At 17.6% G+C, this 23,177-nt stretch overlaps 5 protein-coding genes across 5 annotated transcripts; 1 reads left to right on the plus strand and 4 right to left on the minus strand.

Annotated features, from left to right (window-relative positions):
* Positions 1-917: 917 nt before the first annotated feature.
* On the minus strand, positions 918-1,634 carry PRELSG_1419900 (conserved Plasmodium protein, unknown function; the record flags this gene model as incomplete). The annotated part of the gene is made up of 1 exon (XM_028679260.1): positions 918-1,634. The coding sequence occupies one exon, from the start codon at positions 1,632-1,634 to the stop codon at positions 918-920; it is 717 nt and encodes a 238-aa protein (XP_028534991.1).
* Positions 1,635-2,966: 1,332 nt separating this feature from the next.
* PRELSG_1420000 (conserved Plasmodium protein, unknown function) lies at positions 2,967-11,648 on the minus strand (the record flags this gene model as incomplete). The annotated part of the gene is made up of 1 exon (XM_028679261.1): positions 2,967-11,648. The coding sequence occupies one exon, from the start codon at positions 11,646-11,648 to the stop codon at positions 2,967-2,969; it is 8,682 nt and encodes a 2,893-aa protein (XP_028534992.1).
* Positions 11,649-15,918: 4,270 nt separating this feature from the next.
* Positions 15,919-16,290, minus strand: H2B.Z (histone H2B variant, putative; the record flags this gene model as incomplete). The annotated part of the gene is made up of 1 exon (XM_028679262.1): positions 15,919-16,290. The coding sequence occupies one exon, from the start codon at positions 16,288-16,290 to the stop codon at positions 15,919-15,921; it is 372 nt and encodes a 123-aa protein (XP_028534993.1).
* Positions 16,291-19,370: 3,080 nt separating this feature from the next.
* On the plus strand, positions 19,371-20,864 carry PRELSG_1420200 (DnaJ protein, putative; the record flags this gene model as incomplete). The annotated part of the gene is made up of 1 exon (XM_028679263.1): positions 19,371-20,864. One exon carries the CDS (start codon positions 19,371-19,373, stop codon positions 20,862-20,864), a length of 1,494 nt encoding a protein of 497 aa, XP_028534994.1.
* A 372-nt stretch (positions 20,865-21,236) lies between these two features.
* PRELSG_1420300 (conserved Plasmodium protein, unknown function) lies at positions 21,237-23,090 on the minus strand (the record flags this gene model as incomplete). Its single annotated transcript, XM_028679264.1, has 1 exon — positions 21,237-23,090. The coding sequence occupies one exon, from the start codon at positions 23,088-23,090 to the stop codon at positions 21,237-21,239; it is 1,854 nt and encodes a 617-aa protein (XP_028534995.1).
* Positions 23,091-23,177: the final 87 nt, after the last annotated feature.

A 23,177-nucleotide genomic window follows, 5' to 3' on the forward strand; every position in this document is an offset into this window, starting at 1 on the left:
CACATAGAAGTAAATTTTTTAAAACTTAAAAGTGGTAATATACATTTATGAGAAAAAAAAATATATATATTACGCAAAATATAAAAATGCATATAAAATAGTTTGTAGAAAATTATATATAGTTCAAGCTCTTTTCTTTTTCTTTTTCTTTTTCTTTTTCTTTTCCCTTTTTTTTTTTTATGTGTGCGCATTAAAATTTTAATATATATTTTAAAAAAAAATTTGAATAAAAAGAAAAAAAAATAATGTTTTTTAATAATATTATTTTAATGTTGGAATATTTAAATCTTCAATTATTATAATATTAAAAGAGAAAAATATATTTTTCTAAGTGATTTAAAAAAAATTTTTTTTTTTTTGAGTGTTAAAAGAATGCTTGTAGCAAAAAATTTGGAGATTTAAAAATAAAGAGAAAAAAAAAAGAAAAAAATAATTTACGTCTTATACAACCACAACATAAATAGGAAACAAAGAAAAAAAAAGTAAAAAAAACAAAAAAAATTATAAAAAAAATCCAATCAAGAATTAGAAAAAGTAGGTTTTGAGGATGAATAGGCAAAAAAAGCAATTCAAATTATACTTTCCATTAAAAAAATAGGTAATAATTAATTTTTAAACTCGTTTATTCCTTTTTTGATAATCTAAAAAAATTAAAATGTTACTTTTATTGATTATAATATAAGAATAAAAAAAGAAGAGATTAATTTAACAGCTTTAGTATATACAATGATTTAGACAAATAAAGAAAAAAATAAAATAAAATAAAATAAAGAAAAAAGAAGAAATATAGTTATATAATATATATATACATAACACTATTTAAATGATTTATAATATTTGAAAATGTACAAATAAAAATATAAAAATAAAAATGAAATTAAAAAATAGTTTGCACTATAAAAAATGTAAGATGCATGCTAATTAATTACCGATGATAGGAGACAATCAAAATTTTTTGATGGAGTAAACATTTTATATTCATCTAAATGTATAATATTTTTGTTTTCCAAATTTTTTAACTCATTTATGGGATCACACATATGTATATGCTCCAATTCCTTTTTATTATGAAAATAATATTTATTATTTTTTGTGCTATAATTACTACCATTATTTTGATCAATATAATTTAAAATTCTATGCATTGTTTGACTATCTATATCCTTAATATCTATTATTCCTGTTTTAATAAATGGCTTTAAAATTCTACTAAATTTTTTTACCCATCCATTTCCATCTATTTCTCCATTTGATGCAATTAATAATAAATATATTTCACTCTCTGTTCTCAATTTATCAGTTAGATAAAAAAAACTTGTTAATACTCGTACTTTTAATGAGCTAGACATATATAAAAATCTTTCAGATATATATTTTATTAATTTTTTATTCAAAATTTTTGATGCTTGAGATGATGACCAGTTGTTTTTAATACATTCTAAATATCTAATATAGTTATCACTTATTTCATTATTTTCTTGTTCATTTAAATCGCTTTTTTTTTTAGTTGTGATCTTGTTGTTTTTTCCCTTTGTTTCATTCATATCTATATTATTATCACCTTTTTCCTTAAATTCTTTATTACTGTCACTTTCATTTGTCTTTTTGACTGATTCACATTTATTCTCTATCATTGAAGTTAAGTTTTTTTTTAATGTGCCACAATTAAAATACAAATATATATTAATATTTTAATTTTAAGAATATAAAGAAAAAAATTTTCTTTCGAATATTTATTATATTTTTATTTAATGCAAAAATATATTTTCTTTTTTTTTCTTCTCTTTTTTCCTTTTTTTTTTTTTTTTAAATGCATATAATTAATTTTTTTTTTTATATATAAACATTCATTTCAAAAAATATAAAATAAGTTTTAAATAAAATATTTTTAAATAAATATTTTTATTTGTACATTTTTTTAATACTATTAAAATTATATTGCACATAGTTTAAAAAAGAAATTTCATAAAATATACATAAAAATTAAGGCATAAAATAAAAATTATTATTAAAAGTTGAATATTAATGGTGTTCTTTAACTGAAACTTTACGTAAGAGCATTTAACTAATAGAAAGATATGATAAGCATATCATCAAAAATGTATAATGCATTTGTATATAAATAAAAAATTAAGTATATATATGAAATTTTAATATATATAGAATTTATATATAATGAAAGCATTACTAATTTTATATGAATGAGGCTTTTTAATTTTTTATAATTATAAAAGAATAATTATGTGTTGTTTTTTGTTCCTTTTTGTTCATATAAAAATTAACTGATTTAAAAATAGAAAGCATTATTCAAAAAGTTTTTATTTCGTATATTAAGAAAACTTATAAAATTAGACATAGTTTTGAAAGCAAAAGATAAAATTATTCAAACAAAAATATTTTATGTGAATAAAAAAATATACTATTTTAAACTTATAAATTTTATAAATACTATAGTAAAAAAAAAAATAAAAAATATTTACTTTTATAACTTTTGATGAAGTTTTGAAGGAATTAATATCTTTAAAAATAAGTATTGTTTTTCAAAGAAAATATAAAATATTTTTATTTTTTATGATTATACTATTTTTTTTTTTTTTTTTATAGAGATAAGATTCTATTAAAAATTAAAAAATTTACATAAATTTATATTTACTATATAATAAAAATTAAATATAAATCATTTATATTTTCTAGATAATAAAAATGTTATTTAAAATTTTTGTCAAACAAATTATTATTAAATTCTTTTTTTTTATTTAAGCTTATTTAATTTTTATTATTTTTTTAAAGTTTTTTTAATTTTTTTTTAATTTTTATGAGTTTTTTTAATTTTTGTTATTTTTTTTTTTTTCATCCTTACGTTTAAATTTTATTACTTTTTTTTTTTTTTTCTTTTTTCATTTAAATTAATACAATTATAAAAATATGTATGATTCTTATGCTTTTATATAAATCTGTTGATATTATTATATATGAATTATATTATAACATGAATTGCTATTACATTCAGTATTAATGTAATTAGAGTAGTTTTCTTGAAAATTATCATCGCAATTATTATTATCATTAGAATTATTTTCTTTGTATGAATCTTCTTTCAAAGATACTTCTTTATTAGAAAATTTTTTAGTATTGATATAATTAGTAGAATCGCTTAAGTAATTGTTATCTTCACTAAAATAAAAATTTTCATTTTTTATTGGTGTTTGGTTATTTGTAAAGTGTTCACTATTAGAAGAGTAGTTATTTTGTTCTTGAAAAAAAAAGTTACTTAAATGGTTGTTTTTAATTTGCATATCATCTATAACAGAATTATTCATATAAAAATCGCAATATTGATTATACATTTGATTTATTTTTTCCATATTTTCAATAGATGGAAAGTTATTATTAAAGCATTGGTTAGAGTTATTGCCTGAATAATTATTATTGCATCCATTTTGATTTTCTATGTAATTTAAAGAAATATTATTTTCCATTTTTAAAGAATTACAAGTATTTTCATTATAGTTTTTTATTTCTTTTTTTTCACTAATAGTTTCATCATAGTTCTTTAAATCATTACTTTGTATTAAATTTTCTTCATCAATATTTAATTTACTAACTGCATCTATTTCCATATTATTAGATGATAACATTTTATAATCAATATGATTTATATATTCATGACAATTTTTACATATGGTTATAAAATCATTTATTTTATACTTTCTCTCATGAGCACATATTTTTTCTTCGCTATCTGAATTAAAATTATAATCTGCAAACATTTCATTCATATCATTTTTTTCTGATGTAATATCATTTATTTGTGATTTATATGAAGATAGTTCATTTTTCATTTCTACATTTATTTTTTGTAAATTTATAATGTTTTCATAAAAATTAAATTCATTACAAAAATTGTTTGGTATAGAGGAATTTTCATGATCATTAACTGCAAATGATAAGTTTTTATAATTCTTTATATCTTCATTTATTTTATTTTCTTTTAAATAATTTTTACTCTCTTCACACGTATTGGTAGAACATTCTTGCTTGTTATTTTGTATATTATCGTTTTTATTTAAACTCTTACAAAAATTATATGCAACATTTTTAACATAATCGTTAAAAGTATCATTTTCAATAGATTTATCTGAAAATATATGATCAATGATACTTTTAAATTCATTATTAAAATATTGAGATTCTTCATGAAAATTGCAATTATTTAACATATTTGCACTTTTCTTTTCTTTCTTAATATCATCATTTTGATAATAATTACTTTCATAATTTTTCATATCAGTATTTTCTATATTATTATTACATATATCATTACTATTTATTTCATGATTATTAACATTTTTTAAGCTTACATGTTCATCAACATTTCTATTCATTTCATTATTACATTTTTCTTTTACTTTTAGATCATTGGAAAAATTGTAATTATTTGAATACTCACTGTTACTTATATCATTCATTAAATTTTCTTTTAGCATATCTTCATCAACTGAATTTTTATCTATTGAATTTTTGTTAATAGAACTTTTGTCATTATCATTTTTATTTATCTTCTCAGAATTAAAATGTTCATCATTTTGATTTTTAATTATTTCACTTTTATCTATTAAGTTTTCAATTAAGTTTTGATTAATTTCATTATGATTCATTTCATTTTTATTAACTTCGTTTTTATCAATATCATTTTTATTAATATCATTCTTATCAATATCATTTTTATCCATATTATTTTTATTAATTTCATTTTTATCAAATGTGTTTCCAATTATGTTTTGATAAAATTCATTTTGATAAAGCTCATTCTGATAAAGTCCATTTTGATAAATTCCATTCTGATATATTTCATTTTGATAAATTTCATTTTGATACATTTCAAATTGACACATGTTATCTTGATACATTTTATTTTGACACATCTTATTTGGGTATATTCCATTTTGGTACATTTCATTTAAATTGAATTCATTTTCATTCATTTTATTTTTTTCAATTTCATTTTTATCAATTAAATTTTCAATAAATGTTTCAATTAACGTTTTTTCATCTAAATTCTCTAAAATAGAATTTACGTCAATTTCATTTATGTTATTATCAAACTTTTTAATGTTTTCCAGTAGGAATTTTTTTTTATCATAAAAATGTGGTGATAGCATTTCATTCTTAGCATATTTTTTATCATCAAAAGAATCTAACGATATATTAGCATTACAATTTAATGCATAATTATTCGTAGTATGAAAATGGTTATTAGGTATAAAATTTTCATAAAAATTTCCATTTACTGCATTATTTTCGTTGTAATTATTTTCATTAAAAGAAACGTTTTGGTTGTAATAATTTTTGTCATAACGATCATAATAATTATTAACATAATAATAAGAATTCTCAAAGTACAATTTATTGAAATCGTTATTTGCTTTATCTTCATTATTCATATTTTTCATATTATAAAAATCATAGGTTGAATTTCTATTTATAGAATTTTTAGCTAATTCCTCATTATTTTGATTCAAGTTGTCATTATTATTTATAGTTTCAATACCAGAATTTTCACTAATATTATTTAATCCATTTTGTGTTTGATGTAATTTATATCTCCTGTTGTTTGAATTATTTTCGTCACGCATTAATGAGCATGCATAATTCTCTGAGTTTTTTAATTTTTCATTAAAAACATCATTATTTTCCTTTTGCTTATTTTCATTAAATGCTGTTTCATTTTGAAATTCATTATTATCATTTGGAATTATTTCAAAATTTCTTCCTTCCCAAGGAGTGTCGTTTTCTATATCTGTTTTATTATTTTCTTGTTCATACTGGATGGTGTCACAATTATGATTAGTATTAATATTTTTTTCTTGGTTATTCGTAATATTGTATGTATTTATAGTTGTTTCATTTTTTTCTGAATTACTATTATAATCGTTAGTTTTACTTAGATTATTATAATCATTCTGTTTAAAATTTATATAATTCTGAATATTACCTATGTTAGTATCATTTGTACTAAACATTTTTTCCTTTTGATTCAACATAGTTTTATCATAGGAAGTTCTTTGATTAATTTTTTCATTTTCTTTAGTATCTATATTGGATGAATTTCCCAAATCAACTGTACTACAGTTATTTATGAAATTTTCATCCTGAATTGATAATTCTTCACTTAGTGCATCATTTTTTAATGATTTCGTTTTCTTTATTTTATTATTTAAGTTCTTATCTTTTTTTATACAGTTACTCAAAGTTTTATCTAATTCATCTTCATTTACTTCATTATTGTTTGATTCGCTGATTGAAGCTAATGCTTCATTTTTGAGAACAGCAAATTGGTTATTTAAATCAGATGAATCATTTTTAACAGATTTATTTTTTCTTCTAGAGTGAATATTATATTTCTTTTGTAGTAGATGTGGATTTTTTACTAATCTAAGGCATAATAACTTTTTTGACCATTCACTTCTTACCCATGTATTTCCTTCTTTAATTAAAGTTTTCCATCCACATTCACATTTCATTTTAACTTTTGTTCCATCATTATTTAACCACTGACTCATATACATTTTCTGCTGGCAAGAATTACAAATTATTAACGGTACAGGTTTTTTCCATCTTGGACTTCTAACCCAGTTATTATTTTTTTTGAGGAAATTTTTAAAACCACATTTACATAATAATTTAACTTTTGATCCAATATCATCTAGCCAAGTATGAACCCACATTTTTGATTGACATTCTTCACAAAGTATTTGAGGTGCCTTTCTTTGCTTAATGTTACCTCTTCTAACCCAAAAGAAATTAACTCTATCATAATTTCTACTTCCGCATTCACATATCATAATAATTTTCGTTTTATCTTTATCAAGAAATCTATTAGTAATTAATAATTCTTTACATTTGATACAAAAAATGTATGGCGCTTTCGGCTTTAATTCTTCCTTTTCATCATAATAACAGTTTATAATTTGTTTCCATTCATCATCTTCTTTTATATATTTAAAATAACCACATAAACAATAAAATGTTATCTTACAATAATTTTCTGCTAAAATATTTTTCTCTAACTGATCTTTGTATGAATTCATATCCATATATTTTTCATTTTTATTTTGCTCATTTAATTTAGTATCCTTTTCTAGTTCATTATTGCTATCATTTATATCTTTATTATCCTCTCCTTTATTTTTATTCTTCTTATTACATCTTTTTTTAATTACTTTTATTTTTTCTCCTTTTTTCTCCTTTATTTCATTGCATTTCACATTATCTTCTGTTTCGATCTTTTCTGTATCATCATTTTTCTTACTTATTTGAACTTTATAAGCGTACAAGCAATTTGAACATATCAAATTTTTTTTTTTTTTTTTTAGAAGAATTGTTAAATTATCATTAAAATTTTCATCTTCAATAGATGGCAAATTAACATCATTTATAAATGACAATGTATCTATATTATTATATATTTCTTTATTTCTTTTATAATAATCTTCTAAACATATTTTTATTCTCAGTTTTTTTTCTAATGGAGTTTCTGTTCTATTTTTATGAACTCTATATATTTTTACACTTCTTTTTTGTTTCCTCTTAGATTTAAAGTCTATTTCATTTCTCTGGCTTGGTGAATCAATACTTTTTACACCTAATAAGTTACTATTTATAATTTGTATTATACTATCTTTTTTTATATTCATTATATTGCTATTTGTTTCATTGCAAATGTTTGCATTATTATCTGAATCTAATAAATTACTACTTAATATACTTTTTAAATCTTTATTTATTAATATATCATTATTCTTCTCATTTGTTAAATTATCTTTTTCTTTCTCTTCACAATTTTCTTTATTTACACTTACATCCAATTTATTTTGTTTTATATATTCATTAATTAACTCAAGATTATCTGTTAAAAATTGTTTTTGTTCATTTATCTTATCTTTATCATTATTTTCTAACATATTTTCTAATTTTGAAATATCCATATCATATTTTTTATTTTCATAAAACTTTCTATTTTTCTTTAATGTATTTTTATTTTTAAATTTATTTCTTCTTTTTTTAATTTTTTCATTAAATATATCATCGTCATAAATGTAATCATCATCTTTCTTACTTTTTTCTTTTCTATCTCTTAATGTTCTTTTAGAAATTTTTATTCTTTCAGTATTATTATTTTCATTTGTTATTTCGTTATTTTCTTCATAATTATCATTTGATTCATCTTTTAAATTTTCTTCATATGAATTGAAAGGATCTACAATCTCATTATTACAATGGGGTGTAACAGAAATATTTTTTTTGTCTTCTTTTATATCAAAATTACTAATTTCCACTTCATTTAATTGCTTAAATGAAAATTCATTTTTTTCTTTATAACTTGTATATTTTTCAGTATTAAAATTATTTTCTTCTTGTTTCGAATTATCTTTTTCATACTTTCTTATAATTAGAATATTTGAATGAGAATTATCATTTTTATAAAATTTATCCACTGCACTGGTATTATTGTTTAATTTATTTTTTTCTGTAATACCATATTTATTATAATACTTATTTACAGTTTCATTACTTTTTAATTTTTTATATTTTCTTTCTGTCTTTTTTTTAGGTTCATAGTTAGTATATTTTTTCTTTGAATTGTTTCCCATTTTGTATTTTACATTAATTTTTTCTGTGTTTTCACTTGAAGACTTTATGAAATTACTATTTTCGCAATTTTCTTTATTACTAATATCTTTTTCATTTATGCTCTCTTCATTTATTTTTATTTTGTTCATAATAAAATTATTATCTTGATTAGTATATATAGTGAAATTTTTTTCATTTTCCTTATTATTTTTAATACTATTGTTACTATTAAGATTATTATTTAAATTTTCTTGTTTCATCATGGTATCTTCTAAATAATTTTTGCTTCTTATACTTTCATTTTTATCATTTAATGTTTCTTTACACTCATTTTTTGCCACTATGTTTTGACCATATGTTATATCATTATTATTTTTATTTTGTGATTCATTATCCTTTTCTATACTTATCAATCTTTTCAGTTTTCTTTTTCTTCTTAATGATCTTCTCATTTTCAGTATTTTTTTATTTTTTTTTTCAAAGTATAAAACGGTCTTATATAATTCATCATTTTCATTTATTGTTGTAAATTCAGATTTATTATTTAGAATCATCCTTTTAAATTCCTTTTTTTTTAATTTCATTTCTTCAATTTCAGTATCATATTCATCTGTATTAAAATTGTTATTTTCATTTTCATTTTCATTTTCATTAATATAATTTAAATTGTTATTATTATAGTCATCATTAAAATTGTCATTACATAAATTATTATACATTTTTATACATTTTTCGTTTTTATTATGGCTATTCTGTTTTTCTATATTCTCATTATAATCTATTTCCGTTTTAAAGTTATCACTATTATTAGCATTTTTAGTATATAAATTACTTGTAGAATTATAAGTATTTAATTTATTATCTTTTTCATTAAGTATAAAATTATGATAGTAATCTGTAAGTTCATATAAACTATTATTACAAGTATTTTCTACATAGTTATTTTTCATATAATTTAAATTATTTAAATCGACAGAAATATTATAATTTTTCTTTGAAAAACTATTTATTTCGCATAAATTTTCACTGTTTGGTGTATTTATTGGATACACATAATTACTTTTAACTTCACTTTTCATATTACCTAATGTTTTTTCGTCATATATATTACAATAAATATTATCTTTTATTTCATTCTTCACATCATTAAGAGTATTATAACAAGCAGAAAAAAATACATTTTTTCCATTTTGCTCATTTATATTTTTTGACTTTTCCAGCATATTAATGTCATTATCATTTGATTTATATGTTTTTAAATTCATGTTTATATTTTTCATATCCTTTGTGAAACTTTCTTCTTTAACATTTTTGTGAATAAATTTATCTTTATATATCATATTATCATTTTCTTCTTCCATTATAATAGAATCATTTTTCAAATCATTTTGTTTTCCATAATATAGGTTCCCTTTAATTACTTTATTTTCTATTATGCTAAAATATTGGTTGTTAGTATAGTCAATATACTTATTGTAATTACTTATATGGTTTACATTCTTTGTATTTACATTAACTTCATTATCTGTATATAACACATTTTGATTAAAAAAATCATTATTCATATAGTTATTTAAATTTTCATTTTTTAAATGTTTTTCTATATAATTTACATGATCTGTTTTGTTATTATTGCTAAAATTATTTATTTCTCCATCATTTTTTAAGTCATCTATTATATAAGTATTTATTTTATATGAATTATTCAATTCGTTAGAACTATTTAATTCATTTATATTATTAATTTCATTAATGTTATTTAAATGATTTTCTTCATTCATATCATTCATTTTATAATTAATATTACTAATATTAGAATTTACATCGAAACTATTATTACTTTTATGTAAATCGTTATTAAAATCATACACTTTTTCGTGTTGTAAAATAAAATTACTAATATTATTGTCATTTACATTTTGTGTACTATAAAAACTCAAATTTTCACATTTATTTACCTCATTTTTAGTAATATATTCATTTTCATTTAATTCATTTTTAAGCATTCTGTTTTTTTCATCTCCATTATTAAATATATCGTTTTTTTTTAAATATTTTTCACTTTTATATTTATCATAAGTATATTTTGAAAATTCATAATTTTCTTTTTCTAGTATATCATTTAAATTATTGGGAAAATTATCATTTTCTGTATTTTCAAGTCTTAATTCTACATTCTTGTAATCTATGTGGTTAGATGAATCATCATTCTCAGTTTGTTCATATTTTAATTCAATATTTTTATTTAATTTATTAGATAAACTAATATTTTTTTCAATTTCTTCAATTTTTATATTTACATAATTGACATTTGTATCAGATAAGTTAACATTTTGATCACTTTTATCTTTTAATTTTATATTTTCATCATTTAAATTATTAGATAAATTAACATTTTGGATTTTTTTATTTTTTAATTCAATATCCTGATAATATGAATTATTAGATAATTTTTCATTTTCAATATTTTTGCAATTTAATTTATTAGGTACAATATTATTGCTGGTACATTCATTATTTGATTTATTTTTTTCAAAAGATTTTTTATATTTTAATTTATAATTTTTATTATCTATAACTTTGCTTTTATTATATGTGTCGCATGAATCTGAATTTAAATCATACGTAAAATAATTATCTGATTTTTCTAATCTTTTATATTTCCTATTTTTATTATTCTTTTTTGCTGTTAATTTGGAGTCTTCAAATTTTTTTTTATATAAACAGTTGTCAAGATTTTTCTTGTTCTTTAAATCCATCACTCTAATTTTTTTTTTTGCCTTATTTTTATTCATTTCACTAACAATTTTTGAAGAATTAAAAAAAAACTTATGATAATTTAAATTTTTTGTATTATATATGTTATTTTTTTTAAAATTCCTTGTTTTATTTTTATCAAATTTATCTTCAATTTTTTTATTCTTTTCTTTTAATATTAAAAAATTATTTCTTTGTTTTCCTATACAATGTTCTATGCTGTATTTTTCTTTTTTATTAAGATGAAATAAATTCATATTAACAAAGCTAATAAGTGAAAATTTTAATGCAACAAAAATTATTAATTATTTTCACTATGCAATAATAATAACAATAATAATAATAATAATAATTTTAAATGATACTTTACATTAAAAAAAAAAAAAAAATTTTTTTTTAATAATATACATATAATTTTTTTTTTTTTTTTTTTTTTGCTTTAGTAATTTGAGCTTAATGATTTATTCAAAATAAAAGTCCAAAACTTTTGAAATGATTTAATGTTAAGTATCAAAATTAAAAACATACAGATTATATATTATTTATAATATATATATAATATTTGAGCTGTTAAGCATAGATAATATTATTATGTATAATACGTTAAAAACCTACAAATATTGTACAACATTATAAATATTTTAATATATATATAAAGAAAAAAAGAGTCTATACTTACATATAACAATAGTACAATAATATTATTTATTAGATATATATATATGTATATTTTTTTTTATGTGGCTTTTGTTTTCATATATATATTTTTTTTTTTGTTATAAGGTATGCTTAATGTGGATTTCTTTGAAATGTAACTATTTATAATATATGTTAAAAATTAGAATAAAACAAACAATAGTATATATATGTAGGCATACATATATATATATATATATATATATATATATATATATATAAAACAACAAAAAATAAATTACTGATGTAAAATTTTTTTTTGTTTAAAATGAATTATTTTTATCTATTTAAAATTCTTATAAATATTATATAAATTAACATATGAATTATTTAAAAAAATTAAATAACTGTATATGTATATATATTTTTCCATTTTTAATTATTAATGAATAAAAAAAAAAAAGCATATTAGTAAAAAAAAATGAATATGATTATTAATACCTATAATACATTATTTTCATTTAAACAAAAAGAAATTTTGAAATAAAAAAATTAATTTATTATTTATCATTTTTTTTACTCCTTCCATTTTATCTATATAATATCTTTTTAATCTTTTTTTTTTTTTTTTTTATAATTAATTCCATTTAGGATTAACTTTTTTGCATAGTTTTATTATTTATTTATTTTTATTTTAAATATTAAATTAACTAAATATTATTATAAAAAATATGAACTATAAAAATATCTTAAAATAAATTTAATAAAAACTTTAAAACAATAATAAAAGTATGCGTATATATATAATAGTTAACTTTATGAAATAAATGAAAAGAAAGAAGTATAATAACTATTCCAATGTTCTAACAATAATTTTTAAATGGAATTTTATTCGTTCAATGATTTTTCTAATATATATTTATATATGTATGCATATATGAATATATTTATGTATGAATACTGATATATATGTGTATATTAATGTATTTATATATATATAGCATAATAATGATTTCATATCATTAGTATTAATAAAATGAATTATTCTTATTTCTTTATTTCTAGATACAGCAAAAACTATAGAAAATGTTATTTCTTTATAAAAAATATGAAATAAAATAAATTACTAAGTACATTAGAATATATATTTTATTTAAAATTATATGCATATAATGCAGATTCAATTGCTATTTTTAATGATTCATAAATACTTTAATTTAATTACTGTTAAAATTTCTAAATTTTTGTTATAAACTATTTATTTTTTAATATATTATTTATTTTTATAAAAATTCTTTTTAAATATAAAAATTCTGTAATAACCATGTATTAATTTTAATAAAACGAAAATAATTTTATTTTTTTATTTTTTTAATAATTTTTTTCTTTATGTTCACACATAATTTAAATGATAATACATTTTTAATATTATATTTCCATTAAAAAAAAAAAAACCTAAATTTTCGAAAATAATTAATATTTCTTATTTAAAAATTTTTTAATTAATCTGCCTGTTCAAATAGTTGAACATGAAAATCTATTTGATTACTTTAAAAAAAATTTTAATAATCATACAAATATAAATTTTAGATATTAAGATAAAGTACATGCATTTTTCTATAATGTGTAGATCTTTGTACATTCTTCTCTACTCTTTTTAAAGGGTTAACTAAAATTTAAATGTAGTTATTAGGATAAAAAGTAATTAATAAAAAAAAAAATACCATATAATTTAAAGAAAATAAAAAAAAAAAATACAAAATAAATCTTGTAGCATTATATGAAATAATAATTAATAATTTAAATACAAATAAACTAGATAAAATAATTAAAAATAAAAGATATATATATATTATATATATATATAAAGAAGTGAATAAAATTCTCAAAGAAAATTATATTTAAAATTAGAATTTTAGTATTTTCTCGATAGCTTCAAAAGCTGTAATGGATTTATATAGATGATGTTACTAAAAACTAATAAATACTATTTTATATAATAATTTTAAAAAACATATAATCCTTTATACTTTTCTATTTTTTTTCTTTTTTTTGATTTTTATAAAAAGCATGCTTTAAAAAAAAATGCTATTAGTAAAAGGTTTAATTTTTTTTATGAAGTTAGAAACATTTAAATATGATTTATGATTAGAAAAAGAACATTTAAATTAAATTATATTAAAAAAAAAAATTGATGAAAAGGAATGTTATTATTTCTTTTAGCAAATCTTTTTGTAATTAATTTTTTTTTTTTTTTTTAAACTATATTATAAAGAATCTTGAGATATTTTTTAATTTTTTTTTTCATAATTTATTATGATTATACTAACTCTTTATATGATTTTTATTATTAATATAGTAGTTTTCCCTTGTATTTTATTATATTATTATAGTTTCAATTTTTGTAAACAAAAAAAAGAAAAATTTTTTTTTTCGTAATATTTTTATAATAACATTTTAAGTTTTTTTATTTGTATCCTTAATATTTTTATTTATCAAATGAGCTATTTGTTTTTAAAAATAGTTATTTAAAAAAAATTCTTGTGCTGTTAATGTGTATATTATGTTTCTCTATAAATTTATGAATAATTTTATGTGAAGTTTTCATATATAAATATTAGAAATTTAAAAAAAAATTAGCATATATAAATATATATATGTATTACCACACTATAAACATTAATTTAAAAAGAATACTTATAATATGCAAATTGTAGAAATTTTTACATTAATAAATTTAAAATTAAAATATAAAAGTGTCATATTAATTTTGAATTATCATAAAACACTTGAATAAATTCTAGGAATTATATTTTTTTAAAATAAAAAATAATAGTATTTTACTTTATTTTCGTATTCTTTAGTTTTATATCATCAAAGTTTTTCTTTTTATGCTAAATGCCTTTATTTCATGAGATTCTTACTTAAAATTGCTCATGTAAGTTAATATTAGATTTATTATAAGATATGGAGAAAAATGGCTTCTTATATGGTTCATGTTATATATTAAAAGGTAAAAAAAAAAAAATAAATAAATAAAATAAATTTAATTTAAAAGCTACCTAAAAATTATTATTATTATATATTATGTTCTATAAATAAAATTCCTAAAAAGAAAATTACAAAGCATAATAATATAATTTTAAAAATAATATATATTTGGGTATATCAAAATAAAATATAAAATTAATATTTTTAGAGCTTATGTTTTAGAAGGATATATTAGAAAGTAAACTAACAGTTTTTTTTACTTTTTTATTTTTATATTAAAATTTTTCTAGTTAAATCAAAATAAAAGAAAAAAAACTAAATACAGTTTAATAATGAACTTTAAATGTTTAGTATGTTTTTATATTTATCTTTAATATATATTCGATAATTGAAAAAAATAGAAAAAAAAAAATTGAAATATGCAAATGTACTTAACAATTTTTATGAGTATTTATTTTCTTTAATTTTATTAATAATTTTTTTTTATTCTTTTTAAATCTATTTTTTTTTATATTACTGTAAGCACTAAAACATAAATGCACATATGCACATACATATATATATATATATATATATATATATGTATGCTCATATGTTTAAAAATGTAATTAAATTAAAAATAGATATTAATGTGAGCTCTCATTAAAAAACATTTTTTTTTAATTTATTCCACAATTTTTAAAAACTGTTTTAAATTTCCATGATGTATATTCAAATATATCATGCTTTTTTTTTTTTTTTATTAAATTTGATTTATTTATGGTTATTTTTTTTTTTTTTTTTACAATTAGAATAATTTCCTGTATGTGATTATATTTATTTTTAGTATGATAATTTATTAATAAAAGTCTAAATATATATATATATATATATATTTAAATATTCATCTTTACAATATATTTAACCACCACTAGTTGTGTATTTTGTTACAGCTTTCGTACCTTCTGATACAGCATGTTTTGATAATTCACCAGGTAAAAGTAATCTAACAGCTGTTTGTATTTCACGAGATGATAATGTTCTTTTTTTATTATAACGTATTAATCTAGTTGCTTCAGTAACTAATCTGTCAAAAATATCATTAATAAATGAATTCATAATATTCATACTTTTTTTTGTCACACCAGTTTCAGGATGTACTTGTTTTAAAACTTTAAAAATATAAAGTGAAAAAGATTCAGTTCTTCTTTTCCTTTTATGCCTTGGCCCCAAGGTTTTTCCTGCAGTTTTTTTTGCAGCTTGCGATTTTTGAGCTGGCCCCTTTCCTGACATTCTTTTTTATTTCCTTTTTTAAAAAAATATTTAAAAAAACAATTTTTTACCCCACAGGATTATTATACTTTTAATTAGTTTTCAAGACTTCTTTTTATTCAAAGTAAAAATAAAAGAAAAAAGAAAAATTTATTTTAATAAAAATCAGATATCTTATCACAATAAAATTAAAAATTTTTTTTTATATATTAATATATTATAAAAAAAAATATGCATCAGGTTTTTTTAAATTTAAATACCAATGAAAAAAAAAAAAAATAGCGAAATGCAATGAAAATATTTTTTTAAAAAACACAAAATAATATTTATTTACATAAAAAAAAAAAAAAAATTAAGTTTAAAGAAAATAGAAAGAAAAAAATTATACTTTAAAAATTATGATTTAATATATACAAAATAGAAAAAAATATTACGATAATTAAAAAAAAATTATTAAATATACATTTACATATGTAAAATTATATATGTATATGAATTTATATGTTCGTATATTTTTTTTTATAATTCGCACACTGTCTTCATACAATGAGAAATAAAAATAAACCTCTGTAACGTTTAACAATAATATATATTCATACACATATATATAAATAAAAAAAATTAAAAAAAACTTATTTGGAAAAACTTATTTGACTATTTGTTTTTCTCATTTTACCAGTGATATGAATGATGCATTAAAAAAATTATGATCAATTTTTTTTTAATTTCATTATGATACATAAAAAAAAATACAAAATTATTGATTAAATTATTTTGCACCATTTGTTTTTTTTTGAACTTAATTATTATGCACAATTTTTTCTTTAGTTTTTGAAAATTGCTATTTTCTTATTTTTGAAATGTTCTTTAAATTATTTTCTCTTTTAAACTATTAGTAATTTTTTATATTACTGAAATTAAAAACGAAGATATCGAAGTATTTATGGGAAAGAATATATATATATATATATTTTCTTTGAGAACATTAACTTCGTATAAAAATAAGTGCATATATATAAAGAAATTTGTTTAAATTGTAAGTTAAAATATAAATCAAATATTTTTTCTTTACAAATGTATTTTATTATTGAAAACTAAGAAAAAAAATTCTATCATTTTTCATATCTCTTATTGAACTTTTATTATTATTAATTTTAATTTAATATTTATAAAGTAGAAAATTTATGTGTTCAAATATTTTAGTTCTATTTTTTTTTTTTATCCTCCATAAATGTTATTTTACTAAGGTACAATTCTTATTAATGTATGCATAATGTAAGTATTAATTGAAGTGCATATATATATTTAATATAATATTTATATATACTTAATAATTTAAATATTGAGTTTTAAAAGTTTTTTTTGAAAGATTTTTAAGAAAAAGATGTGTGCAATAAAATTACCGATTATAAAGAAATAAAAAATGTTGCTCTAAGAATAAGATTACTACATTGAAATGTGTTCTTAAATAATAAAATTCAGTGTGTACTTTTTTTTATGAATTATATTTATTTTTATATATAGAAAAAAAAAATTTTTTTTTTTCATAAACATTTTTTTTTGGCGGGGGCATACTCAAAAATTTGAGTAAATAAAATTTTTTCATGCTATGGTAAAATTTTTATTTTTATTATGCTTTATATATTACATTTAAGATAAATGTAAAGAAAGTTTTTTATGAAAAAAATTAACAAAGAAAGAAAAATGTATTCTTTTTTTTTTCATCTTGTATGTGCATTTTAATATATTGCACTAAAATACCTTTTCTCTAGGTAAGTTATGTACATAAAAAAAAAAAATGAAACACTTATTTTTAACTTATTTTTAATGTCAGTTTTTATAAATATCTGATTTATTGAATATCAAAAATTTAAGCATTTAAAATAATGAAATTCAAGATATAATGAAAACTAGTATTATTTTAAAAGTATTAATATCTATATATGGTTTATGTATTTATTTTTTTTTTTTTTGAAAAAAAAAGGAATAACTGTGTATTATGATTATAAAATCTAAACTATAAAAAAAATATCTATTTAAAAAAAAAAAAAGTATATATATTATTTGTTTACACATAAAAAAATTAAAAAAAAATTTATTATACTGTATGAAATATAATATTGTATGAAATATAGTATTGTATTGAAATATAGAACTATATATAGATCGTATTTTTGACATATTAAATAAATGGATATCAAATAAAAGAAGCATAATAGAAAAAATAAAAGTTTTATAAAGAATACATTTGATACAATATCATAATGAAAATTTAAAAAAAAAAAATCACAATTATATATATGTATTTATAAATTTTTATTTATGTATAAAAAATGTTTGCTTATTGCATTTTTAATAAGAAAAATTAATTCGAAAAGCATAGGGTGCAAAATGCTTCAGAGAATATATATATAATTGAAGGTGCATTTTTATCAAAAAAGAAAAAAAAAAATTATGTGAACGTAAGTTAATGTATAGAAAAAAATAAAATGGTTATTCATTTTGATTCGTATCAAGTGTAATTTAAAGAGATATATTTAAATAAACATTAGTAAAGAAAATGAAATAATATTAATTTAGTGTAAATTATGAATTAAATTTTTTAGGAAAAAAAACTTAAAAGTTTAAATATAAATTTATTTATAGAAACTAATATTTTAAGAGGCATTTTATTCTATAAATAAAATTTCACTTATGTGGAAATTAATTACAAATATTGAAATGTTTTTTATGAATACAAATAATGCATTTATTGATAAACATCTCTCTTGAAAAATTTTTATACGAATAAAAAAAGAAAAACTAATAATTTTTTATGTAAGCAAATAAATAAAAAATGAAATTTATAAATAAAAATATTTAAATTTTTATTTAATAAATTTTCATGTAATACTTTGCTTTATTTTTTGAAAAATCTTATTTATAAGTTTTAATTATGAAAATCATATTAAGATGTTAGATTTTTAAATTTTTTTTTTTTTTAAAGCTTACTTTATGGGGGAGGGAGAAAAAAAAAATAACAAAATATAATCTACTGTTCACTGAAATTTTTTTTTTTTTTTTACATTTTTTTGTTACTTTTTTTATTTGCTTATCATTTGATGGATAAAAATAATGCAATCAAAGCTTTTAAATATTTTAATTTACCATTAAATTGTTCTGAAAAGGAATTAAAAAAAAACTATTTTAACAAAATAAAAAGCTTGCATCCTGATGTGCATTTATGTAAAAATATTTCACTACAAAACAAATATAAAAATGATTTCTTAGAAGCACATAGACAATACCAAATAGCTAAATCGTTTTTAAGAGAAAATATAATTGAGGAAAATAAGTTGAAATATTCTCAAGAAGATAAACTATTCAATAATTTAAATAAAAATAATAAGCAGTCATTTTCTTCTATGTTTTCATCTTTAAATTTTTTTTTTAAAAACATAAAATTAAAAAAAATATTTTATTATTTAAAAAAGAGTTATTTTTTGTTTTTAGTTCCATTTATTGTATATTTTATAGAATACACTGTTAATACTAAAAATGATAAACAATCTAATAATTTAACAGTTAAAAGTAAAAAAGAAAAAAAGAAAAGACAAGATTCTTATATCTTAAGAAAAGAGTTATATAAATTAAATAAAGGAGGTATTTATAATGAAAAAAAAGAGGCAATATCTTTGTTTAAATTAAGATATATATTTAACGTTGTAAAAACAAGGCAAGCTGAGAAGAAACTGAAAATAAACTATAAAAATAGAAATATTTTTGAAAAAAAAAAAAATGACTTAAATTATTTAAAAAAACACATATCATCTCACAATAAAAAGGATGATATTAATATTTCTAATTCTATTAAAATCTTAAAAAACAATCAAATGTTTCTTGATCATTTACTGAAAAATAAAAAAATATCAATTAATCTACTATCTAAGTCAAAAAACATTCTTCAAAATTTTGCTACATTTTTAAAAGAAACTAGTAATAAAAATTTTGTTACATACAATATAATAAATTCTTCTAATTTAAGAAAAAATAGTGTGAAAGAAGAAGATGGCGTTAAAAAAGTAAAAAATCAAAATATTTTTTTAAAAAAAAATAGAGACAGTAATCCATTATATAAAAGTTTTTTATTAAGTGAAAATAGAGGAATACATAATGAAAGTAGATATATAAATGGTATAGGTGGATTATGTGGTGGTTACGATTTAATAAAAAGGGAAGTTGAACAAATAAATAAAGAAGAAATAATAACAAAAGAAAATTTAGTATCAAAAGATTTAATTTATATGAATACAATAAGAAATAATGAATTAATTGATGATTTAATAAATTTACAAAATTCCATTATTTATGAAAAATCAAAATATATAGATTTTTCATATCCTCTAAAATATAAAGAATATAGAAAAGATAATAAAATTAATTTAAATAATTTTTTTAAATACAGGAATTGTAAAATATATTTGAAAGAGACTATATTTGAAAATAATATAAAAAAACACATTTTTAATAATACGAACGATTTAACAGAAGATAAAAATTTAAATAAGTCTCATTCACTTAATGAAGGAAGAATCAATAAAACTAGGATATCATAACATTTTATTTTTACTAAAGTTTAAACAAAACAAATTATTATATTTAGATAATTTTACATTTACTATTTAAAATTATATTTAAATTGTATAATTAAATATATATTTAGGATGATATTTATTTAATAAGTTTGCAGTAATTTATTTAGAGGTTTTAATTAAAAATACAAGTATGTTATACATATATAATTATAATAAATAAGATTAATAAAGATCCTTTTAATTTTAGAAGGTATATATTTTTTTTATATATATAAAAATTCATCTTTAATTTTTTTTTTTTTCTTGTATCACTATATATTTGAAGTAAACGAATAAAAAAATTGATTGATAATTACTATATATATATATTTTCTACATGCATTTTATATATTTTTAAAATGCTTGATTAATATTTGAAAATACATGTTGTGTTGCGAAATTAGATACGTAATCATTTTTTTTTTGTTCTAATTGATCAAATTCCATTCCTCTTTGCTTATCAACATATGGAATAATAAAGTTTCCAACTAAATCTTTAATAATAAGTTTATTTTTATCGTCGTTATTTTCTAAAGAGTTATAAATATCATTTAATTGTTCAGCTTTTTTTTTTGTTCTTATTAACGCTTCCTCTTTAGATGCATCATTTATTGCCTTACCTAAAATATCTTCTAAATAAGAATCAACAGTTTGATTATTTAATCCCATTATTTCATTAAATAAATAATCTTCTTTTTCTCTTAATAAAATTTCAGCTTGCCTTTTTCCTTTTTCTTTACATTCTTTTAATCTTCTTTCTCTCTCTGCATATTTTACTAGCACAGCTATTTTTCTTTCTTCTTCATATTTCTCTAATTCATTAGAAAGTTTATCCAATAATTCTGATATATATTTCCCTTGAATATTTTCCACATAAGAATCAATTTTAATTGACTCAAAATTTTCCTTTTCAAATAATTTTTTTTCATTTATACTATATTGATCTATTTTTTCGTATGTTTTTAATTCTTCAATTAAATCGCTATAAGAATTTATTCCATCATTCATTAATGTTTTTATTGCTTTTCCTCTTAATATATTTTGTAGATATAAAATATTTTTTTCAAAATTATCTTCTTCAATGCTTTTTACAACTATTTGAGGGAAAGTTATTTTCGTACACTGTGTTTTTTTTTGTGTTTTAAAAGTATCACTTATCAAATAATCATTAGCTGTATGTTTTTTTTCTTCTTTATTTAAATACCTGTGGAATGTATCTATTATATGCTTATTTTTTTTGTTTTCATATTTAGAAAATTTATCATACTTATTTTCACCATATGTATGATTAAAAGATTTATCAAATGTAGTATCTAATTCATTCATATTATTTAAATTGAATAAATTATCAATTTTATTTGAAATTTCATCATTTATTTTATTTGGAATTATTCCATTTCTTTCTAATTGCAAATTATGATTTGAGGTGTAATCATTCATCTCATCTACTATATCATTTTTTTGATTAAAAATTGTTTTGAGGTTGTTTTTTCTTTCCACAAATAAATTTCTCATATCTCTTGCTTTTTCTTTTTCAAAATTTTCAATTATTTTATCCTTATTTTCATCTTTATTTTGTATAATTTTTTCTACTTCATAAAATATTTTATCAGCCTTTTCTGCATTCCTTTGCTCAATAACTCTTTTTAATAATTTCATTTTTTTTTCTTGTAATTCTTTTATTCTTTTTTCCCTATCAGCCCATTCATGAAACTCTATTTCTTCTAAAATTCTTCTTTTCTCTTGTAGATTTTTAATATTCTCATTTTTATTTATTTGCTCTTCCAAGATTCTTTTTTCTTTCAGTTTTCTTACTATTTGTATATTTTCACTTGTCACTGCTAGATTTTTTTCTATGCATATATTAGCTATTTCTTTAATTTCTTCTCTTTTGTGTTTTATTTTATCATTTTCTTTTAATTCTGTATCATTTATTTCTTTATGTAATTTTGTATCATCTTTAATATTTAAAAAATTTTCACTATTATTTTCTATTAATTTTGTTTTAATAATAGACAAATTTATTTTACTCTTATGTTCAGTTTCTAAGATTTGTTTTTTATTTATTTTTTCATTAAAATTTTTATTTTTATAAAATTTATTGTTTATATTTCTATAATTAATATTTTTCCTGTTTTCATGTATTAAAACATTTTCATCATTTTCTACATATCTTTTTGATATATCTGAGTTATTATAATTACTCATTTTATTTAAAAAAAAAAAAAAGTAATAATAATATATATATCAGAAATAATTATTATATTCTAATTTTTTTTTTATATTTTTTCACAA

This window comes from Plasmodium relictum (assembly GCF_900005765.1).
Source record: "Plasmodium relictum strain SGS1 genome assembly, chromosome: 14".
Classification (NCBI taxonomy): domain Eukaryota; phylum Apicomplexa; class Aconoidasida; order Haemosporida; family Plasmodiidae; genus Plasmodium; species Plasmodium relictum.